We start from the raw sequence: 22,012 nt of genomic DNA on the forward strand, positions 1-22,012 counted from the left end.
AGCGTGGACTACAACTAAGGAAAGTCTAATAGTCCCTCACCATGGCATTTCCTCAGGTAGATCGTCCCAGTCATCGTCGTAGTCTACATCGACAGTAATCTCATCGCGCACATGCAGATTCTTAATCGCCAGCTCGGCGGCGGCGAACTTGACCTGCTGTTGCGACACTCTGCTGCGCCACAGCTCCGTGACTGACGCCACCACCTCCCCGCCTACCTTGATCGTGCACGTAATTTCCAACTTCGTCTTCGTCATCTCGTACTCCACCTCCTGCTGCGGATCCTGCCTGTCCGCCCACTCCTGCAGGCGCGACACAGGATGCAGGACGTCGACGTTGCCCTCCACGATACGCTCAAGGGCATCCATGATCCCGAGCGTCCGCATCACCTTCGTGACCGCCTCCAGACTGCCCTCGGAGTCAAGATACACAGCACCGAGCAGACTCTCTATCATGTCGCTCAGGAACTTGGGCGCCTGCAGGCTCGTCAGTGCCGCCCACGGGTATATGCTGTCGTGCTTCAGCGCATGCGCGATGACGGGCCCGCTCTTCTCGAAGCGTGCAAAGGTGACGCTCTGATCCTCGAGCACGCGGTGGCTCGAATGCATGAGGAAGCGGTACAGATAGATCTGCTGCCGATCGGCCTCGAGGGCGACGTCGCCCTCGTGCGTCCACGTCGGCATCGCGCCCTCGAACTCTAGTGAGGTGTTCATGCAGATGAACGCGAGGAAGTGGGCGTTCACGACCGCCTCCTTGCGTAGATGCATGTGCCCCGGGCTGTAATTCTTGCCCGGCGCGTCGTAGATGTAGTTCGTCACGACCATGTCAAGCGCGGCGTCGCCCAGGAACTCCAGGCGCTCGTAGGACATCGACGCGAGCTCGCCATGGTAGCTCCCATGCGTCAGTGCTTGGATGAGGAACGTCTTGCGGGTGAATTGGTAGTTCAGCATCCGCTCGACGATGCCAAGCTGTGATGGAGGGTCAATATGTTCCTCCGTCTGAGCCAGGATGTCCTGGATGCGGACAGGGATGGTCTTCCAGTTTAGATCCAGGTCAAACAGCCTGGCACAGTCGATAGCGGCGTCGAAACCGCCAGATTTATAAGATGCACCGATGAGGGACTCAACTACGTCTGCCAACAGTTTAGTTGAAAGTTCCTGTGTGCGCTCCTTCTTGTTGGAATCCTTCGGCATTGATGGGCTAGTTGGAGTACGAGGAACATAAGAGTCATTGGAGTACCGCGGTTTCCACGTCTTAGGCGCAAACCGGTCTCGGATGATCCACTTGTACAAGCCCTTTGAAATAGCCGCCTGCGCCAGACTCTGGTTGGAGATGACGTGATCTTTGCGTCTTGAGAGATAACCTTGATGCCAAAGAGGATGGTCCGCAAAAACCTGCATACTTGCAATGAACTTCAAGACGGTGTCGCCTAACGTCTCTAGACGCTGATAGTTCGTCGCTTCCTGAGAGACAGGTGCTGTAGTGGCTTCAACGAGAAGATCCAGAGGGACACGGGCTACGGCAGACCCAAATAACAGTTCCGATCGCATGGAAAGAACAGTCAGCGCGTTGCTCAACCAGCGAAGTACAGACGGCAGCAGCATTGCATACTGAACATCTGGGCCGGAGACCAGCTCTACTGTAACATGCTTTGGATGCAGGAGGACAGGCCGATCTTGCCCAAGACCCTCCGTCTCTGAAAAGAGCGGCAGGAGGAAGTTCACGCGTCGGGGGAATGGCTGAGCCATAATCAATGGTGTATAGGTAGGATCCACATCTAGGAAGCCTTCGTAGCGCTTGAGCAATTCTGCTTCCTGTTCTTCCGTGAGATCATTATAGGTCCACTCGATGAAACGCAAGAGCTTGTTGAACTTCTCGCCAGACCGTATCAAAGTGAGGTCATTCGGCCTAGAGAACCGCTTGCCTAGGGTGTCAGCATTTGCGCGTTCAGCAGATTCGAAAATACATAGTTCTGACACAGCGGACATGCGATCCTGCATCCACTTCCGCCGCTCGTTCCAGCATTTTTCCTGCTCCGACAACACGATTGGAAGAAAGAGGTATGTGAAGGAGGTATCTTCTGGGTCCATGCGTTGGCTGCACAATATAGCAAAGATCTGGCGAGTATATCGGCGAGCGCGCTCGACAAAGGCGGCATTTATGGGGAATCCTTTCTGGTACTTAACGGATATGCGCAGAGGCTCCTTGCCTGGTACAAAGAGGAATGGGAACTCGTGATCATGAAGGAAGGGCATCGGCTTGTGGGTGAGCATATAAAGCTCGGGCAAGCCGTCGATGGTCAGCCTGCTGCAAAACCATGCATCATCGTCCTTTGCCGGAGATAGCCATGGATCCATCTGTATGGCGACCTTCTCGGTGCTTGCTCGTTTCTCTACTTCCTCTAGGAGTTTCTTGACTTCTTCGCCTTTGTCTTCTTCTATCGCGCTTGTGAGAGGCAGAAGATTGTCATTGAGAAGGCCAGCTTTGTGGAGCTCCACATATGCGTTGAACGCCACATGCCTCAGGGCGGATCGTTTGCTCCGATAGACGCGCACGGAGGAGAACGTGCGGAGACTGATCACAGATTAGCTCTCTTCATCGAGATAGATACACAATCTGAGCGCACCTCGCGGGAACAGACCGCGGTAGAGTAACCGTTGCACCCCACGGTCCTTCGTAGGGGGGCAGCTGAGTCTGATTGAGATGCCATCCTTCCGGGAAGTCAGGAGGATCGAGATCAAATACAGCATCGTGACCACCGTAGCCAGCATTGGGGAGGACAGCACAGAAGTGGTTCAAATGACTAGTAGCCGAATGTAGAGTGAGAATAGCACTATGCACTCCGATGTATTGGTCACTTCAGTTACACTGCGTAATGCTTTTGAACGACTCACCCTGTGGACTCGACCCAGTACGCGACATCGTCTGTTTCATCGTCGTCGTCGTCGTCATTGGGTTGTGCTTGCAGAGCTGCGCGTTCTTCGAGATACAACGCCTGCATGCGCAATTCTGTTTGTTCCCATTGCTGCACGAGGGGTCGGTGCCCGCCATCATTCTCGAACATCATGATGAAGCTGCTTCGTCGTCGTCGGGCTCTGCCCCTGCTCTGTGCCCATGCTACAACATTAGGCGGTGGATCGAAGCGTATCACGCTGCCGCAGGCCTGAATGTCGATCCCCTCCTCTGCGACGGAAGTTGACACGATTAGGTTCTTATCCCCAATCTTGAAGTCGCGTAGCGTCTCCGATTGCGAGTTCTTGAGCATATGTCGGGTGATGTCGAGAAACGCGTGACGTCTGGAGCTCGTTGAACTACCCAGGAGGCAACCTATCTGGAACTTCTCCGAGATCTCGGGGAGTCGAGACAGTATCTCAGCCAAGGCAAGGACCGAATCGCGGCGCGTGACGAAAATAAGGCCGCTGTACGACTCGTCGAAAGATTGGAAGTTCGCCTCTTCCGCCAGCAGGCATTGCACCAGGGAGAGCACCTTGGGCGAACAGGCGGCACGGATATCATCTGGCTGCGATGAGACGATCTCCAGCTGCACCTGAACCAGAGCACTGAGGAGGTAAGCCTTCTCCTTCTCTTGCCATGCGGACATGTAGTTATTGTGTGGATTCGCAGCCACCTTGGCCACCTCGACGACTTTGGCGACATACCAATCCGCAGCCCAAATTCCTAATTCCATGCAAATCTCTTCGGCAGCTCTCTCGAAGTCCCTGAGGCCTCTGTGCGTAAATGTGTCTTCCTTGCTCAGTGTCTTGGAAAGCTTCTGGTCCACGCTGTTGCGCTCAGGGCCTGGCTGTAGCTTTTCGAGTCGGGAATGGAGACTCTTCACGTAGGGGTCGTTCTCGATGTTCATTCGGCTGAGGACCGACTTTAAGGCATGAACATTGCGCGAAGGCAAATCACCCCAGCCATACGTAGGTGACGAATATAGCACGTGGTTGAAGACAGGCCTGTGAACGTGGTTGGCCAATTCGTCGCGATTGAGGCGAGAAGATCTAATAACGCAGTCCAAGTTCTGTTCGAGATCACTGTAATCGAGATTGAGTTTCTGACGTAGAGGGCAATACTGAGATCTCACGAGAATGCTTTGTCCACGTTTCCGCCATAGATTGGACTTGCTGTTAGACCCAAAATCTGGGGCCGTACTCTATTGACAGAGTCGTCATCACTTCCGCGTCGTGGAAGTTTGAAGTAGAACTGCTTCATGATCATGTTATATGGATGTTTGCGAACAGCATGATGGGCCTCGTCGAACACGAGTAGTCCAATATCTCTCCCGAGGTCAATGTAACCCTGTGGAGGTGTTTAGCAACGTCAGATGTAGTCGTGCAAATACGAGCAGAACTCTAACATGTGTTAACGCATCATATAAAGGCTGCGGGGTCGTTACCATGATGCGATGGGTGTCGAGGATATTTCGCCACAGCGCATAGTCCGTCCATTGATCGGGTTCCGCCTCGCCCGAAATGATGCCTACAGACACCGGAATGGCAGAGGCGATGACGTCGCGTTGCTGTTCGACCAAAGCGACTGTAGGAGCGAGGAACCAGGATAACTGCATAATGCGTTATTGCAGCACCAATAGACAGGTCAAAGACGTTATTACCTTCCTAGTCTCGCGTTCCGCTTCGAGCTTCATTCTCAACACGGCGATGTGCGTCTTGCCTGCGCCAGTATCGAGCGCTATCACGATGTTGTTGCGCAGGGACTCCTCCAGCATTTCTTGCTGATAACCACGGGTGTGGACAGTGGCGGTGGCCTCATCCTCGATGTTTTCGTTGTCGGCCATGGCAGATAGGAAACTTGGTTTGATGACAGTGCTGAGAGCGATGAAGGGGATCTAGAGTCAATACCCTAGATACTCCACATCGATGATTCAAGACGAGGAAAGAACGAGCAGGGAGACAGCAGATCGGAACGAGTAAGACCAATGATCTGCTGCTCCTTCCAGCGCACTCTCCCAACGCCACTGCCAACAACGACCCGACCATGGCCAACCTTCCCTGCTCAAGTGACGAAAAATGATCGACAAATCGCAACTCACCGGTTGGTATGAAAGCACTTACGGTGAACTGAGAGAAAAAGAATGCGGGTCGGAGGACTGCGCCACCTACTTATAAGTACACTCGGTATAGCCGCCCAAGTTGACGCTGTTAAACTGCGGAGGAATCGAATAGACGCCACAAAGACAGCAGTGAAGACAGTCTGGGTTCACGTTCACACGTTTGAGGGAAAGTCCAAGTCCAGTGCGTAGCGTCGAACTGCAGCGTTCGGTATACAACTACTACCGAAACGGCAGTACTAGCTGTGAGATCGTGGAGGAGCAAGAAGGGCAAATAGACGCTCGAGGCGCACCTTCCAAAGTTTTCCCTCGTGTGGCTGCAGCTATAGATATACATCCGGTACACGGGTCCACATCCTGACCAGCATATCTGAACTAACTGGACGGAAACCCTGGATATTATCTGGTGCTGCATAGAGGCGAACACCATCTTACCTGCTCTGAAGCAGTGATTGTACAAGGATCGAATATTATTGAATCTTCTGCCCCACTATGCGCAAGCAACTCGATCCTCGTCTTCCTATTCTCATTAATAACAATGTGAAGAAAAATCATCGTTCTTTCGTCGTGCTTGTCGGGGACAAAGGCAGGGATCAGGTATGTCTTTTGACGCTATAGAAGGCGAGTGGAACACTTAGCCTTTCAGGTCGTCAATCTGCACTTCTTGCTATCACAAGCCCGAGTGTCTGCTCGGCCATCGGTGCTATGGTGCTACAAGAAAGAACTTGGGTTCACGAGGTAAGTGATCATGTCCAAAGCTGCCCCATTCCTACCCTAATCCTGTACCGTAGCCACAGGAAAAAGCGGGAGGCCAAGATCAGGAGAGAGGTTAAGCGCGGGACCCGGGAGGCCAACGATCAGGACCCCTTCGAAATTTTCATCACAGTTACCGACATTCGTTATACGTATGTTTCTCGCTTTTCTGGTATCTTTTAGCCCACCTCAGCTGACATATGCCCAGATATTACAAGGAATCGCATAAGATTCTTGGTCAGACGTTCGGCATGTGCGTATTACAGGACTTTGAAGCGATCACACCCAATCTCCTGGCGCGCACGATTGAGACAGTCGAGGGCGGTGGGCTCGTTGTGCTACTGCTCAAGACGATGAGCTCACTACGGCAGCTGTACACCATGACAATGGCGAGGAACTCAGATTTCCCAAATTTCTACTCGCCTAATTTTTTATTCTGCTAGGACGTACATGCTCGCTACAGAACATCTGCACATGACACAGTCGTCGCCCGTTTCAATGAACGATTTATCCTCTCCCTCGGCTCATGTGACGACTGTCTTGTCTTGGATGATGAATTGAGCGTCCTCCCGATCTCCCGAGGGAAGGACATCGTTCCCCTAGAAGAAGCGCGAGGGAAGAGCAAGGCAGAGTCTGAGCTCAAGGACTTGAAAGACAGCCTTGCAGACACGAAACCGGTTGGAGAGCTTGTCAAGCTGGCGAAGACTTTGGATCAGGCCCAGGCGATCCTCACTTTTGTGGACGCCATCGCAGAGAAGACACTATCGTCCACGGTGACGCTGACCGCTGCTCGGGGGCGAGGTAAGTCGGCGGCTCTGGGCTTGGCAATTGCTGCAGCGCTCGCGCACGGCTATTCGAACATCTTCGTGACCAGTCCCAGTCCCGAAAACTTGAAGACCTTGTTCGAGTTCGTCTTCAAGGGTATGGACGTGCTCGGGTACGAGGAGCATCTCGATTACGATATTGCACAGAGCACGAATCCTGATTTCAACAAAGCTATCGTGCGCGTCAACATCTTCCGGCAACATCGACAGACCATTCAGGTTCGTCCTTGCCTCCGCCTCTCCCGCACGAGGAGCTGACGGATTAACGCAGTACATCCAACCTCAAGATGCGCACGTTCTAGGTCAGGCAGAGCTTGTTATCATTGATGAAGCTGCTGCGATCCCGCTGCCTCTTGTGCGCAATCTCATCGGACCATACCTTGTCTTCATGGCCTCTACTATTAATGGGTACGAAGGCACCGGCCGATCACTCTCGCTCAAGCTCATCCAGCAGCTCCGTGAGAGCACCCGCCCCTCGCTTACCAAAGACACCGCCGCGGGCGAAGACGATGCAGCGGCAAGCTCGAGCTCCAAGAAGCCAATCGTCAAGGCACCGCCGAAAGCGCGTACACTGCGCGAGATCAAGCTCGAGACGCCGATTCGATATGCGGCCGGGGACACCGTCGAGAAGTGGCTCAACAGCCTTCTCTGCCTCGACGCGACGGTCGTGCCGCGCTCGAGCGCGCACAGCTGCCCGCACCCCGCACAGTGCGAGCTGTTCTACGTCTCGCGAGACACGTTGTTCAGCTATCACCCCGCGTCTGAGGTGTTCCTGCAGCGCATGATGGCGCTGTATGTCGCGAGTCACTACAAGAACCAGCCGAATGACCTACAACTACTCTCGGACGCGCCCGCGCACCACCTGTTTGTACTTCTCCCGCCCATCAAGGACGACGAAAGTACTCTCCCAGAGCCGCTTGTCGTACTCCAGGTGGCGCTCGAGGGGAACATCAGCAAGCAGGCAATTATGGATGGCTTGAACCGAGGTTTTCGTGCAGGCGGCGACATGATTCCCTGGCTAATCTCGCAGCAGTTCCAGGAGAACAAATTCGCACTGCTTTCTGGCGCACGCGTGGTGCGCATTGCGACACATCCGGACTATGCGAACGTGGGTTCATCTTCCTGACGGTAATCCTCTGATGTGTCCGCTGACTGTGGAGGCGACAGATGGGGTATGGGGCGCGTGCGCTGCAGGCTTTGAATTCCTTCTACAGTGGAGAATACTTCAACTTGGACGAGGTGTCAAAGCCGGAGCCCGCTTATCCTGATCCTGCCACTATTGACGAGGTACGTGGCCGCGCGTTGTATCAGCAAGGATGCGTCGTGACAGTCTCGTGTCGCCGCAGTCGACATCGCTGCTCACAGATAAGCCGACGATCCGCGCAGCCACGGCGATGCCACCACTGCTGCAGCGGCTCACGGAGCGTAAGCCGGAGACGCTCGATTACCTCGGTGTGTCGTACGGACTGACACCGCAGCTTCTGAGGTACGGCATCGCCGGCACGTTCACAGCATGTCCTTCCGTGCTGATCCCGTTGTAGGTTCTGGAAGAGGGCAGGTTATATTCCCTTGTACATCCGGCAGACGACGAGTGACCTGACGGGTGAGCACACGTGCGTGATGGTCCGGGGCTTGAACTCGTCTGTAGAGAGTGAGCTGGAGTGGATGGGGGAGTTTGCAAAAGACTTCCGCCGGCGCTTCCTGTCACTGCTGTCCTTCAAGTTCCGGGAGTTCGGCAGTGTCACGGCGTTGAGTATCCTCGAGGCTGCAAAAAACGGTCTGAAAAAACTGGACGCCGACCCGGCGAGAGGTAGGTCCACGTTCCCCTTAGATATATCGTGCAATGTTTACATGTTTCTGCTAGAGCTGGCCTCGTCCGAGATGTCATTTTTATTGTCCCCCTTCGATCTAAAACGTCTAGAGTCGTACGCCAACAACATGTTGGACTATCATGTCATCATGGACCTGCTGCCCACGGTTGCTTCGTTATATTTTGAGAAACGGGTGGGCGAAGGGGTGCATCTCAGCGCTGTGCAGAGCTCGATTCTTCTCGCGCTCGGTCTCCAGCGAAAAACGATAGAGGAAGTCGAGGTCAGTATTATTCACCCGCCGGGCCATGTCTCTTCCTCACGGGATTCCCTGTCGCAGACTGAGCTGCAGCTCCCGGTTTCGCAAGCGCTCGCGCTGTTCGTCAAGGTCATCAAGAAGATCACGAAGCGCCTGCTCGACATCCAGAAAACGGCGATCAGCGCCGATATTCCCGAGGAGCCACCAGCGGTATCGCGCATCGCTGTGGATGGCACACAGACGAGCTGGAAGCCCGTGGAGACGAGCCTCGAGGACGAGCTCGCGGAGGCGGGCGACGAGGCGACGCGCGCTCTCCGCGAGAAGCAGCGGGAGATGATCGACTCACTGGACCTGAGCAAGTGAGTGTTCACTGTCGTCCTCATCTCCCTTCTGCTCTGCGTGGCTGCTCAGGGTATTTGGCACTCTCATGGCTCATAGGGCGTCCCTTTCGTGACAGGTACGCGATTGACGACGCGTCGGCGAACTGGAGTATGGCGGAGGCGCAGGTGGCCAAGCTTACAGGCGGTGCGGCGGGCAAGTCGACCGTCGTGAGCGTGAAGAGCACTGTTGCAGCGGGACAGAAGCGGAAGGTGGAGGACGTTCCAGAGAAGGGCGGGAAAAGCGGGGAGAAAGACAGGAAGGGGTCGCGGCGGAGTATCAAGAGGGCGAAGCGGTAGGTTGTGGGTACTTTCCCCTGTCGTTCTATCCTACTGGTTATCCGTTTTTGAGTTGCATAGTCTGTTGTATCTTGTGCTGCATAATAGAACATACTACCTGTGTTCGATTTTATTCGTCCCGACCCCAGTTGCATACTGGAATTCCTCTGTCCGCAGGGCTCTAGTTAGTGCAAGAACACAGTTTTGCGAACAAGATTTTTCAGCATTGTCATTATTGGGGATATTAATGAGTGGAATCCAACTCATGCTCAGCATATTCTTCCTCCTAGTGGCTTCATCTTGGATGCTTGCACCCTGCAGGTGTGAGGCTTGTGCACGTGCAGAGCAGTTACGATCGTTGTCGCGGTTGAAGTCGACCCGTCAGGGGCGTAGCGAGAACGAGGATCGCTGAAGATGCGCGCACGTAGGGTATCTATCATCTGCTGGTTTGTGTCTCTGCAAGGCTGGAGCAGTATTGGATGGTGTACTAGAGGGATGGCTCTTCGGTCGACCTAACTTCTTTGAAGACTGGAGAGGAAAAGTGAATCAGTCGTACCAACTTCTAGATTGAGTGTTCTCCGATGATACCGAAAAGCAACAGATGCATAGTCAGATTCCAAAGGTCGGAACACTTCTGTGTCATTTGCTATATTGAACAGGTCTTCAGCCTGAATTTATGCCTCATGTGCCGGCAAGCCTCAAAGGGACTAACCTTTTTAACGCAATTGCTCCGGTGTGGTCAACTCACTGGATACCTGATTATATAGAGTGGCGTTGTCCTAAATTGGGCCAGGAGAAAGCTGTAGGTCACTCTGATTAGGATTACGGTCTGGCAGTACCAACTAATAGAAGCATACATTAGGTTTGTCCCATCTAATGTTTCTTAACGAGAGAAATGACCCAAGACATCTGTGATCACACTCGTGAACATAGAAGATGTGCTAGTCAACTATACTTGGCACTTGCGGTTCTCACCTTCGTGGGTTCATGCTGGTGTTATAACAACCTACGCACGACTACCTTCCTAGTCTGCTATGAGGCAACGGAACGATTCTTGATTTCGTTGCCTCATAGCATGCCAGCAAGGGACGCGTTTCGAAGCATATCATAAGATACACGCTTGATTTCTATTGAGAATACCATTCAACCTGATTAGGGATCTGAACAGAACTGACTGAATGATGTCTCACCTGCGATAGAGGTATCATGACGTCCTGCTGCTTTTCCTCTCGTCGGACGAAGTTGGGATGTAAGAATGAAATCACAAAGCGATCGAGCCTCTGGTGTACCTTGCCTGGTCGAAGGCGAAGTGCATGGCTCAGATCTCACGGAGGCGAGGAAAGGCCTCTCCGTACAAAAATTCTGTAAAGAGTTGTTGCTTATATGCTTACATATGGAAACGTACCGTATGTTTGTCCGTGACATTCATCGGTGAATCGCAGTGAAGAATGTTCTCCAGGGTCAAACAGTTGCATGTGGAGGATAAGTGAGCCTGCAGATTGCGCATACACGGAGATGTAACGGTGCCTGTATGAAGATCGTACCTCCGAGCTCATGTCAACATCCAGTCGTTTCTGCACCCTTGTTTCTGTCATTGTGTGCATGCTCGACTGCATGATCTGTGGCAGCCGTGTTCGGGAAAGATTTGAAAGTTTGTACTTCCAACTCGAACGTTGAGTGCTGGACATTAAGAGAGACGATAACATCAATCGATTATCGATGGATTCGATCGGCCAATTCGAACCGCGGTGGCCGAGGACTATCGTGTTCTCGATGCACGGTAGGTGGCCCACCTGAAGTGGGTATTGCCAGAGAATCTGGTGAATCCGCCGCCGTGGTACATACTGTTTCTCTTACATATGGTGCCCCATCTTGTGGTGCCGCGCGGTCCAGTCGGGTGCATCCTGTGAGAGCGGAGGAGTATCTATAGCAAACAACAGGTTGGAGAGAGGGAAGATTGATAGACCAGATGGGATGTGATTTTGAGGAAAGGCTGAGATCTGTGACGAGATAATCCGCTGTTTTCAGTTGACCATGAGAAGCAGGCTGACGTAGGGCCCTAGTGTCATTGATGCGGCGAAGTAGTCTGCAACGTGAGGCTCTTTCATAAGGCAAACAGGGTAAGGGAATAATACGTTGGGTCGATGGGAGATGCAGTTAGATAAAATATCATGATCAACTACCTGACAGCGAAGCAATATTGCTACATTCACAGAAAATTTTGAGGATCTCCGGATCTTGGGCTTTTGACACTCCTGTCGTCGAAGAGATCCTGCACACCTCCAAGACTGTGCGCATCTACCATGCATACTGCTGAGGGAAGGTATTGAAGCACCGATGGCACTTGAATCATATTCTGGCTTCGCCTTTAATGCTGTAGATGGAAAGAATATTTTGATAAGGTCATCTTGAATTCATTGGCATTTCTGAAGGTCTTGCAAACAACTTTAGTTTCGTTAACGGAGGAAAGCCCTAACAGATTTTCAGGACACGTTACAAGTTATTACTGCGTGTAGGGCACATACGCTGCCCTATCTTTGGAATGTGACTCACCGTCCTTGTGCATTAGTCTGCAATAGAAAACACCAGTGTTACAATCATAGGAGACATTAGTGCATACCTGAGGGTCCCCATCGCCATTGACTTAGGGATATTTGCTATCGGAAAACCGTATGAAGGTCACCGTGATAGCAATCGGTAGGCAAAGAACCTCCAGCAAGGGAATACTGATAGCGTACGCGCGTACCTATGAAATGGACAGAAGGAGACATCAGCATCGTAAACACCTGAAACCGTCCAGGGATATGTGACCCGGGTCAATTGCAGGATTTGAGCGACTCACGCATCGTGAGCGCACCGGGCCAAATTGGTCCATTTGTTGAGAACAGAATTGAGAATCGATGCAAGTTGAAGAATTGGATTTGTGGCCCATCTGGAAATTCAGGCCTCAGGCCTCAGGCTCCACGTAGAACGGAAACTGTTGCAGTGTGATAGCGCGACGTGCAGCATTTGTGCGATCACAAGATATTCGAGTTAGTTAGAAGTGACAGCGTGAATTTGGTCCAAACGCGAGCGACACTCAGGCTCAACTACCATGTGTGCCATATTACAGCGACACAACAAAGGCACAACAGCGGAAAGAAACCCATCAGGACATTCATTGCTATCAATACATGCTGAAAACCATCGCCGTGCACTCCCGGTATCTACAGGGGAGGTTCATAAACCGCCGCACATCAGTCGCGGCGCTATACGACATCCACACTGCCTTCCTTCTTCTCGTCGTCGATCTGCACGCTCGTGGGGCGCGAGCGGTACTCGGTGATGGAGCCGCTGTCTCCGCCCGCTGGGGGCACCTCCGTGCCCACCTCCATCTCCTTGTCCTCCCCGGCACCCTCCTCGAACGCCGCCTTGTACTTCTCAAAGTGCGAGCCGTGGTTCCTGCGGGCCTGTCAGTATCAGACGGTCCGTCTTCGAAAATGTAGAAAAAATACGCACTCGGGCCCGATGATCGTCCAGAAGACGACGAAAGCCGCGACGGTGCCGACGAGGATGCCCTGCACGGTCGCGATATTCGAGTTCGCTGTGACGTTCGTTCGTCAGTATGCGTCTATAATCCGTTCTGGAACACGGTACTCACTGGACTCAATCTGCGCTGAGGCGGAGGAAACCATCTGATTCACATTGTCAGATCTCGGTGAGATATGCTCTGAAAGCTTGGGGGATGAAGGGTCCACTCACATTGCCGATCTGGTACGCCACGCCCGGGAAAGTTGCGCGGAAGGCTGGTGGCGACAACTCTGACAGCTGGATGGGGACCTGGAGGGATGCACGACGTCAGCGCCTCCTTCAAAGTGTGCACACTGAGACGGAGGATGAAGGTACTGACCACGCCCCATGCGCCCTGCACGCCGACTTGGAGAAAGAACGCGCCGGCGGAGAGCGCCCCGAATGTTTTTGGGAGGATCCAGAGCGGGATGAATGCTACAGGTCAGATTCAGTCAGAGCCTGTCACTCGATCGTGCGCAAGGAATGGTTGTACCTCCAATGAGCACCGTGAAGAAGCTGGAGTGAAAGAGGTGAGGAGCGAGATGGAAGAGGTGAGTGCGTGGCTACTGACATGATGGTCAGCCTACGGCCGATGTATTGACTCATCCAACCGGCGATTACACCTCCGCTGGTAAGAAATTCAGATTAGGCTGACATGGACGAGGGGAAAGACACCCTTACGCAACAGCGCCCTATTAGATGGCCAGTCAGATAACACGAACATTGCATTTTTACGTTCGACACTCACGCAGTTTCCGATAATGGTAGCTATAGTAGCATCGTGCTGGCTGAAGTGTTTTACAGTCGTGAGGTACGTGGGGTATAAATCCTGGTGAAAACATCAGCACAAACGCCGTCAGAGTTAGAGTTGCACCATACTTGAGAACCATGAGAGAGGAAGTTGAATCCTGCAGACAAGCGATCGCATCAGTATTCAATACTTTAGCACACAGATCGAAACAAGAGGGACTCACCGGTCATCATTATAATGGCATAACAACACAACACCCAGTGGCGCTTGAGCATCTGTCCCGTGGACTTGATGAAGACCTTTGTCTTGTTCTTTGTGGTGTGTCCTTGGGCGAGCTCGTCGGCCTTGGCGCGCAAGAAGTACTCGCTCTCGGGGAGAAGCATGCGAAGAAATGCAGTAAACACCGATATGCCCGCGCCCGTCCAGAACAAGCTACGCCAACCCGCGTTCACCTCGGGAACGAGCTTGAGGTTCACGACAGCCGCAAGAAGGTAGCCAACCGCATACCCCTCCTGGAGGAAGCCGCTTGCGAGCCCACGCACCTCCACTGGCAGATTTTCGAGTGCGGTGGAGACGGAAAGCCCCCAGATGCCGCCCATAGCGACACCAAAGAGGGAGCGCACTGCGAGGAATTGGCGGAAGGTCTGGACGAAGCCCGAGCCGAGCTCGAAGGCTGCCGCGATGAGCAGGTTCACGACCAGGGGCCATTTGCGTCCGAAACGGTCAGACAGGATACCAAAGATGACCTGCAGTACTCTGCGTTAGCTTATGACTGCAAGAACTGCTTGAGTACACTCACAGCGCCCACAGAACGGAATAGCAGGGTGAGCGTAATGGACGTCGTCTAAAGATCGAAACACGATTAGCTTCCGGCACGCGCGCGATCTCAGCCACCAGACTTACAATGCGATGAGGAGTCCTGTCAAACTGTTTCGCGAGATTGCTCACGCTGAGGGATACACTGAAGAAGTCGAACGCATCGCAGGTCCATGCGAGCCATCTGCGGGGTGGGAATCAGAGTCTGCGGGGACGACGCGGGGGTGGGGTAATCAAATTGGCGCACCCAACTACGAATTGGGCCCATTGCATCCACGTGAGGCTTCGGAGAGCGGCGATGAGCGTGCCGCGGTCGACGGACCTCTCACGACGCGGGACGAGACCAACGGCGCGGCTGCGCAGGAATGCCCACAGCTTGTCCATGACGGGGGAGAAGAAGGGTAGAGACAGCAAACGCTGGAGTGCGCGCTATATATGTGCCCGTATGACTCTGTAGCCATCTTTCCCTGTCCGGTACCACGATCCGGGCTTTACTGATAGCGTGCCTGAGCGGAAACACCTTTCCTTTCGAATCTCTCTCCACCAGGCGTAAACGTTCCACCCCCCGCTTCAAGATGGAGCGCTGAGCGCCGGTAAAGCGCGTGTGGATCGACGCGCCAGAGCTCACCTCTCGGCCACGAATATTCTCGAGCCCTGGCTGGATGGTCGAGTAGCAGTAGTACAGGCTGCCAGCTGCACTGATCAAGAGTCTACCGTACGTTGATAACTTCTCCTGCTTTCCCCTCAGATCAACTGCAGCACCCTCTCTGCCCGACCTCGTCCTTATCCTCCGCAAACCGCCGCATCAGCTCCTACTCTGGACGATATATACCTTCCAGACAACGACTACAGAGGACATCCGCAAGTTCCGGGACCGTCTGCTGATCAAAACATTGGCAAAAATTGCATTCGATCTCGCGGGATCTAGCAGATCTAGACGTTCAACGGTAAGTACCCGTACCCCGTATCCGCCCCGCCCCATACGACATGTCCTCCGAGTCCGATTGCATTCCCTGAGCAACCGGGCCATAACTTATGCACACCTCTAGCTGATGCATGCGCCATATTGTTGTTCCATCAGTCGTGTCTGCGGGATATATCTGTTATGCGTCCAGGTCGAAATTTTCTTAGGATGTTGAGAGCACGTGTACTGGGGCAAGATCCCGATCGCGGAGTGCTGCACCGTCTCCTCGTCTTGCGGAGACCTCGCACAAGTACTCGGAGCGCGTGAAACCGGTATGTATCAAAACCTTGAGGTTGTGCGCACATAGAAGATTAAGCTGCAGAACAATCCAATGGCTCATGGTATCCGAAGCGCGAGCTTGCGCAGATCACACTGAATTGGCAGGCACCTGCGCTCGTTACTGCACAGGCACCAGCCAGAAAATATCAATATTTTTAATTCCATTTCCCATGAAAAGCTCTTGGCCACCACATGAGCACAATGAAAGTTGGCTGTGTCCGCACACTGGGTACACATAGTTAAATATACCCCATATAAAAAGGGGCAGCGAAGGTGTGGCATGTGGTCCAAGAGCAGATTATCAACGTTATTGATAGCAATAATTATGACGTAGAAGACTGGGGCGAGAATTCTCGGAGTGCCTAAATGATGTTTTAGATTGTAATGCAGAATGTAAGAGGGCGTACCGTTTCGCGCCCCGCCCCACCCACTCTGATTGCGGCGGCCTGACCATCGCATATCGAATGCACACAACTGGGCACTGTCCGGTGTGGGCTTGTCCGTAGCGCATAGCCACACCTGCACGCGTCTCGCCACGTCTAGCGGTCTCACTCTGATCTGGTACCGAACGGGTTAGTGCGGGATCAGCGTCTGGATATAGGACGTGTGCCAGGTTCCGTGAGCACTACATACCTGGCCGGGTGCACGATCGGTAGGTAGCCCCGCCCCCGCGACCCGCAAAGAGAGTCGAGGCGGCTCCGGATCGGACGCTCGTGCCGCCGGGTCGGCCAGCTTTCGATGAGCTTGGCGGCGAACTAGGGGAAAGCTCTTTGAGGAACTGGTAGACATAGGGAGGGTCTGGGCAGTCATAGGTCGGAGCCAGGGGCGGCGGACTCGGGCTTGGGACCTGTCATTCACCTCCAATACCACTCTTGAAAGGTCGGTGAACTCCCCTAGGCTTGGGCTGATCGACGCCATTTAGCAACCTAGTGATACTATACTCGAGTCATCGGACTCACCTCCTAGTATTCTTTTGTAAGGTCCCTTGGGTCAGTATACAATATACTCCCACGAGAGTCGTTATTCAATCGACAGACTGCAAAAGAATCCAGGGGCACGTTTCAGGCAGTATTCGGCCAAATGACCAATCTTTCAAACATGAACAGCTGTCGGAGATGGGAAGAACACTCGATTTCCTTCTGTTAAAAAGACAGCGCGACTGCGACGACATGGTGCTACACCATGGTCTTCCGAACCCTCTGCGATAGGATCGAGGGCCTTCTCCCACACGACAATGGGTTTGCTGCAAGAGACTGTGATTTACTGTAGGCAGAGTAGAGCTGTCGAGATATACGCTCTTTGATGAGAGGTCCGTCGAGAGAAATAGTGACCGCAGTTGCTACACGAAACGTCACGTCGCCACTAGTCACGCAGGGCGCGTCCCACAGTCACGAACCTCATTTTGGTTTGTTATTCGTGAAACCGCAAACATTTGAAACTGCTAGCACGCACCACCTATTTTAATAGGACCTGAAGAGAAATTAGCATTACACCGTTTGTGGTATTTTGGTAGCGGTTGTATACTACCAGCCTGAGTGTCGCGATTCGGGAGACCAGTTGAGAACAATTACACGCCGCGTGGTGCACGGTGTTGCGCCTTTATCGTGATGCAATTGCACCGCAGTACGTCAACGAAGCTTCCCGTCCGACGAAGCGTCGTCTCAGGCTGCACTCCCGTTTCAGTAGTGTACCCGCAGAGGCATGTGCGCGACCTCCCACGCAAATTCAATAAATGGCAATCATTTCTGTTCTAGAGATGTACACCTTAATCAAACATAATCGACAACACATATTAGCAGTCGTTCCTGGATTCATTCATGGCACCGCATCTTCCAGCGATCGTTTATCCATCAGGCTTTCGCGCTCGTCTGTGGATTCGTGTATTGGTCCCTTTAGTCCACAGCATCAAACCATGACCAAAGGAGAGCGCGTGTTCAAGTTCCACTTACTCCACGACACTTGGAACAAAATCCCAACCTTCTATCTCCTCCTTAGATGTAAGGTACGTCGGAACGGGCCTTTTGAGACGCTCCTCGGTTGACAAGGCGGCGAAATCGTGCGCCTTCGCCTTAGCAAAAGTATATAGGTCAGAGGGCTCGTTGAGAGGCTTGGCGATTTGGAACTCCTCCGACCACAGCATCTGCGAGTTGCAGAGCAGTAGTGAGCTGACAAGAACGATATGCGAAGAGCGAGAAACCTACGTAAATTGAGTCGTACACCCAGCTCCGTTTGTCCTGAACCAGCTTGTCTCGGTTTAAGAACTGGGCTTTAAGAAGTTGTCCCAGGATTCCCCACTCCATGTCTGTATCTCCTAGCTTCACCAAACACAGTAAATCTGGTCGATGTATCCACCTGAATGGGTCGATGAAGTCCTTCAGTACCTCGGGAGAGTCATCTCGAACTGGACGGGTTTTAAAATAATGTGTCTGCATGGTCTTCCGAGTCCGAGTCTGCTTGTCTGTGTGCATGATGTACAAGTCATAGTCACCTCTAGTATCTGAAGGCCCACAGAGTGCCATATAGATGCTGTATTCACGTGGAGCGGGATGAGCAGCCAGAGGATCCATCTTGAAGCCAGTATTGGGGGAAGACGAGGTGGTAGATGACATTCTGGCAAGGATGTAGAGATTGGACTAGCACAGGGAAGAAGGCGAAGGAGCACTAAGGCTTGGAGACCAAGAAGGGCTTACTTTATAGCGATTTCAGAACCCATGCACCGGGTCTCCGAGTCATGATGTTGTCCTATTATTGCATCATTGCTTTGTGCTTGCTTCTTCTGACCAGTTGCTGAATACGTCCAAAGCAACTGCCATGAGCCATCCATCATGCCACAGAAGATTCTCCTCGTGCTTCTCTCCTTCATCAAGTAAGCGGGAGACAGCCGTGATCCTGTCAGACAACACCGCAAAAACTTCATACTCAGCCCACCGTTGGAGCATTTTTGCCAGAAAGCTCCTCGTTGAGCGCCACTCGAGAAAAAAGTCCCTACCGAACATGCATGGTGGCCCTTGATCACCCACTGCGTTGTGATTCTCGAGGGAGCACTCACCTACGCAAAGAGCTTGCATGTCTCCTGAGAATGTCATTCTCCAAGTCCATGTCCGGCAAAAGGACAGGAACCGCCCCAGCTGCGAGTTTTTGGGCATGTCCTGTTCTTTCACTTGCGCACCCCGTCCCCGAATGTAATACCACTGGTATGTGGTCAGCAGGCACACACATTGCAAGACTCAAAACTGGCATGAGAAAGAAGTGAACAGTGTGGCAATGCACAGGATTATGCCAACCGAACACGCAGCGCACAGCTTCAAGCTACAGTCCGACGCGCGATATGATGTGCGTATCACATCCCTGCATTTTTGTCCACATTGGTGTTCTCAGAAGGAAGAATCTACACAGAACACAGACGGATTAAATTGCGGTCGCTGGAAAAATCTGAGGAGCACGATGATAGAATCATCGCTACAAACTTGGTCTCCTCTCATTCTGTATGGTCTTATGTTCACTTGTGTGGAGGCAACCGCTGTCATCGCCACCAGATTCATCCAATAAGCAGACCCAGAGAGGGTGCATCATTCAGAATTCGAATGAACGGCACTCACCTTCCGAGCGCCCATCAAAACGCTCGAATCCCTTCTGGAAATATACATTCATCTATCCTGAAATGGCAAATTGTTGAGAGTGGATTAGAACGCGTCTCGATGGAAGAACAATGCCTTTTCGTAAAAGCTTTTGCGCAGCTGCAAACGGGGGGTGCACGCAAACTCGGCTCCTATATTTTCCGAGCCTTATGCTTATGGAAACGCCGTATCCTCTTCGCCATTGTCTGGGTTAAAAGCAGAGAGACCGTTTTGTTGTAAGAAGGTCAATATGTTCACGTTGCGTTGGGGAAACCTGAACCGGCAACTTCCGCAACGCAACCGACTTCTCGACAAGCCTGCAAAAACTTGGATGTTGAGGCCTAAGACGGGTATAAGGGCCGGAATTATACTCATAGTCTCTGGAATGTTTCCTTGAAACACACCTCAAGCTGTACCAAGCTGTCTCATTCATCTTTCTCGTGATAGAAACACCACTCGCCGAGGAATTCCGTCGGGCGGCACTGCTTGAGGGGGATTCTGGATATCACAGCCTCTGAGCCTCTGGAAGAAGTGGCACCACATCATACTGCACTAGACGTACAAGTCTCTTAGTGGTTATCTCCAACGTCCAAACTTGAAGATTCGAAGTCTTGTCATGCTAATATCTTGTCCGACGACAAATGTCGCGATAGGAATGTGGTGGGTCCTATCCGAGGTCTGTTACACTAGCATCAGTGACCCTGCCATCGAGGAAGTCCGGCTACGTCATACCCATATGTGAATTTGGGAGTTTGCTCACCAATCGCTGTTCACTGCGTAGACAGAACGGGATCTGAGTCCTTACCAGAAAATGTCAGCAGTGCAAAAAGATCGGCACAGCTTGATCTTATACACACCGATCATTTCTGGTAGGCTTGCAGCGGTATGCATCCTCCTTCGAGTCTGGCACCACCACCAAGTTCGCAGTCGACTAGGAGACACGAGACGTCACGCTCACGCGATTGACACGCGTGACGGCGTTACCCCTATGGTCGCGGACCGACTGCCGGTCCGAATATATACACTCCGAGCGAGTCCTTGCACTTCCTCGATAACTCTCTGTACATGTCCTCTGTCTCTTCTTGGGCACTTCAAGAAGACATCTAGGCCCTGTATAAATACTGAAAAGGAGTTTACTTCGCTGCCACACCTGGACATTAGTAAAAAAACACTGGCATCAAGACATCCTCATGGCTCTACCACTCCCCACATCACAATCACTTCGCCTTCGTGCTCACGTCGCCTCCCTTGTAGGCACACTACGACTCACGCGACTACGTGTGTCTGTCGTTGAACTCAAAGCCCATCGCATTCCAACGTTGTGGTCGCTCTACAGGAGTTTACTGAGAGATTCTCCCACAGAGGATATACGGTGCGAATACCAACTGTCTATATCGATGTCGTTCACTCAAGCGACATGAAGTCAGATGCGAGATTAGAGCGGCTTTCCGCAAGAACAAGAGCTTGAGAAAGGCTGCGCATGTGAGGGATGCCCTGGCACAAGGACACAAGGTGCGTTATCGTATACTCTCTGTGTTAACGAGAGATATAATGTTTTTGAAGTGGGCCGAAACTTTCGCGAAAGCAAAGCATGGGGATGTGCGGCTCCAGGCGGTGCTTCAGAGGTACGGCCGAATATTAGCTGTCAGGAATGAAAAGGAAAATTGGGTCAGGATCGTCCGCCAAGAAGTCGTGAGTGTTACATATACGATTCTTCTGCATCTGTTCACTTTTTCATCAGGCGTGGAGGAATAAGATGAAGAACCGACCCATCATGACGGGTTCGTACCTTCGGCCAACATTTTATAACCCGCCACTACCACGACTGCACCCCCAACCTATTCATATCAGCGGTATGATCAACAGTCGGCGGAGAGCTCGCGAAAAACGTTCTCAGAAGATTTCCGAGTTGCTGGATTGGCAGAACGATATACAGAACGAGGTCAGATTCGAGCAGGACCTTTTAACCAAAGCCACAAAAGAAGGCGTGAGGTTCAAGCCAGTATACTATCAGAAGCCTCAGGAATGGGGTGCGCTCTGCGCTAGTGATCTGATGTTCTGTCCCAACTCACACTCCACTCGCGCATTTGCAGAATTGTATCTGAATAAACACTTAAGCACCTTGCATGACGCTTTTGAGCGTGACGATGCTCGTGCCGCCACACCATACCCACCAGAAATGCTGGAACGTATCAAGGAGGCACGACGCGAGAAAATACGGAACAAGACCCGCGAGCTTGAGCGCGAGCGGCGGGGCGTAGTGACGAAGAGAGCGATGGAGCGGCGGCGCCGTGGACCTCCAGCGCATGTGCTCGCGAACATGACGCCAGAGCAGAGACGCAAGGACGCTATCGCGCGAAGTCTCAGCCAGGTGGGATATATTGCGCAAGTAAAGAGGGAGCTAGGCATGAAGTTCAAGAACCCGGACGCGTGGAAGGTCGAGGTTGGATCTTCTAACGACCAGGAAAGACTGGATGAGGCGGAACGACAGATTGGTGCGGAGAACGAGCGTCGAAGGCAGCATTCTGAGTCGGAGTGGGACAGATAGGTATCGTAGACTTGGATCTGTACATGTTTTACCACCGTAAGAAGTCCGCGATCTAATTTTTGTCTTCGTGCCTGTTCATCGCTATCAATGTCCCACTTCCATGATTAATGTCATCTGTA

The 22,012-nt window shown here is 52.5% G+C and overlaps 5 protein-coding genes across 5 annotated transcripts; 2 read left to right on the forward strand and 3 right to left on the reverse strand.

The window, feature by feature from the left end:
* Positions 1-36: 36 nt before the first annotated feature.
* On the reverse strand, positions 37-4,796 carry SCP_0501490 (Dicer-like protein; the record flags this gene model as incomplete). Its single annotated transcript, XM_027758214.1, has 6 exons — positions 37-2,572; positions 2,625-2,831; positions 2,893-4,035; positions 4,086-4,300; positions 4,359-4,562; positions 4,614-4,796. 6 exons carry the CDS (start codon positions 4,794-4,796, stop codon positions 37-39), a joined length of 4,488 nt encoding a protein of 1,495 aa, XP_027614015.1.
* A 765-nt stretch (positions 4,797-5,561) lies between these two features.
* Positions 5,562-9,390, forward strand: SCP_0501500 (RNA cytidine acetyltransferase; the record flags this gene model as incomplete). The annotated part of the gene is made up of 12 exons (XM_027758215.1): positions 5,562-5,666; positions 5,716-5,807; positions 5,861-5,974; positions 6,031-6,211; positions 6,266-6,865; positions 6,918-7,754; positions 7,814-7,933; positions 7,993-8,132; positions 8,188-8,456; positions 8,511-8,737; positions 8,795-9,072; positions 9,171-9,390. The coding sequence occupies 12 exons, from the start codon at positions 5,562-5,564 to the stop codon at positions 9,388-9,390; spliced, it is 3,183 nt and encodes a 1,060-aa protein (XP_027614016.1).
* A 3,227-nt stretch (positions 9,391-12,617) lies between these two features.
* SCP_0501510 (Carboxylic acid transporter protein) lies at positions 12,618-16,538 on the reverse strand (the record flags this gene model as incomplete). The annotated part of the gene is made up of 18 exons (XM_027758216.1): positions 12,618-12,810; positions 12,868-12,952; positions 13,010-13,043; positions 13,111-13,188; positions 13,259-13,353; positions 13,412-13,434; positions 13,490-13,546; positions 13,600-13,610; positions 13,667-13,747; positions 13,798-13,826; positions 13,893-14,415; positions 14,469-14,513; positions 14,573-14,669; positions 14,733-14,914; positions 14,964-15,218; positions 15,978-16,090; positions 16,136-16,286; positions 16,362-16,538. The coding sequence occupies 18 exons, from the start codon at positions 16,536-16,538 to the stop codon at positions 12,618-12,620; spliced, it is 2,229 nt and encodes a 742-aa protein (XP_027614017.1).
* A 1,040-nt stretch (positions 16,539-17,578) lies between these two features.
* SCP_0501520 (hypothetical protein) lies at positions 17,579-18,337 on the reverse strand (the record flags this gene model as incomplete). The annotated part of the gene is made up of 3 exons (XM_027758217.1): positions 17,579-17,618; positions 17,678-17,868; positions 17,930-18,337. The coding sequence occupies 3 exons, from the start codon at positions 18,335-18,337 to the stop codon at positions 17,579-17,581; spliced, it is 639 nt and encodes a 212-aa protein (XP_027614018.1).
* A 2,198-nt stretch (positions 18,338-20,535) lies between these two features.
* On the forward strand, positions 20,536-21,893 carry SCP_0501530 (hypothetical protein; the record flags this gene model as incomplete). Its single annotated transcript, XM_027758218.1, has 5 exons — positions 20,536-20,717; positions 20,773-20,857; positions 20,909-21,037; positions 21,087-21,375; positions 21,439-21,893. 5 exons carry the CDS (start codon positions 20,536-20,538, stop codon positions 21,891-21,893), a joined length of 1,140 nt encoding a protein of 379 aa, XP_027614019.1.
* Positions 21,894-22,012: the final 119 nt, after the last annotated feature.

This window comes from Sparassis crispa (genome assembly GCF_003851025.1).
Source record: "Sparassis crispa DNA, contig_000004F, whole genome shotgun sequence".
In the NCBI taxonomy this organism is placed as follows: Eukaryota; Fungi; Basidiomycota; class Agaricomycetes; order Polyporales; family Sparassidaceae; genus Sparassis; species Sparassis crispa.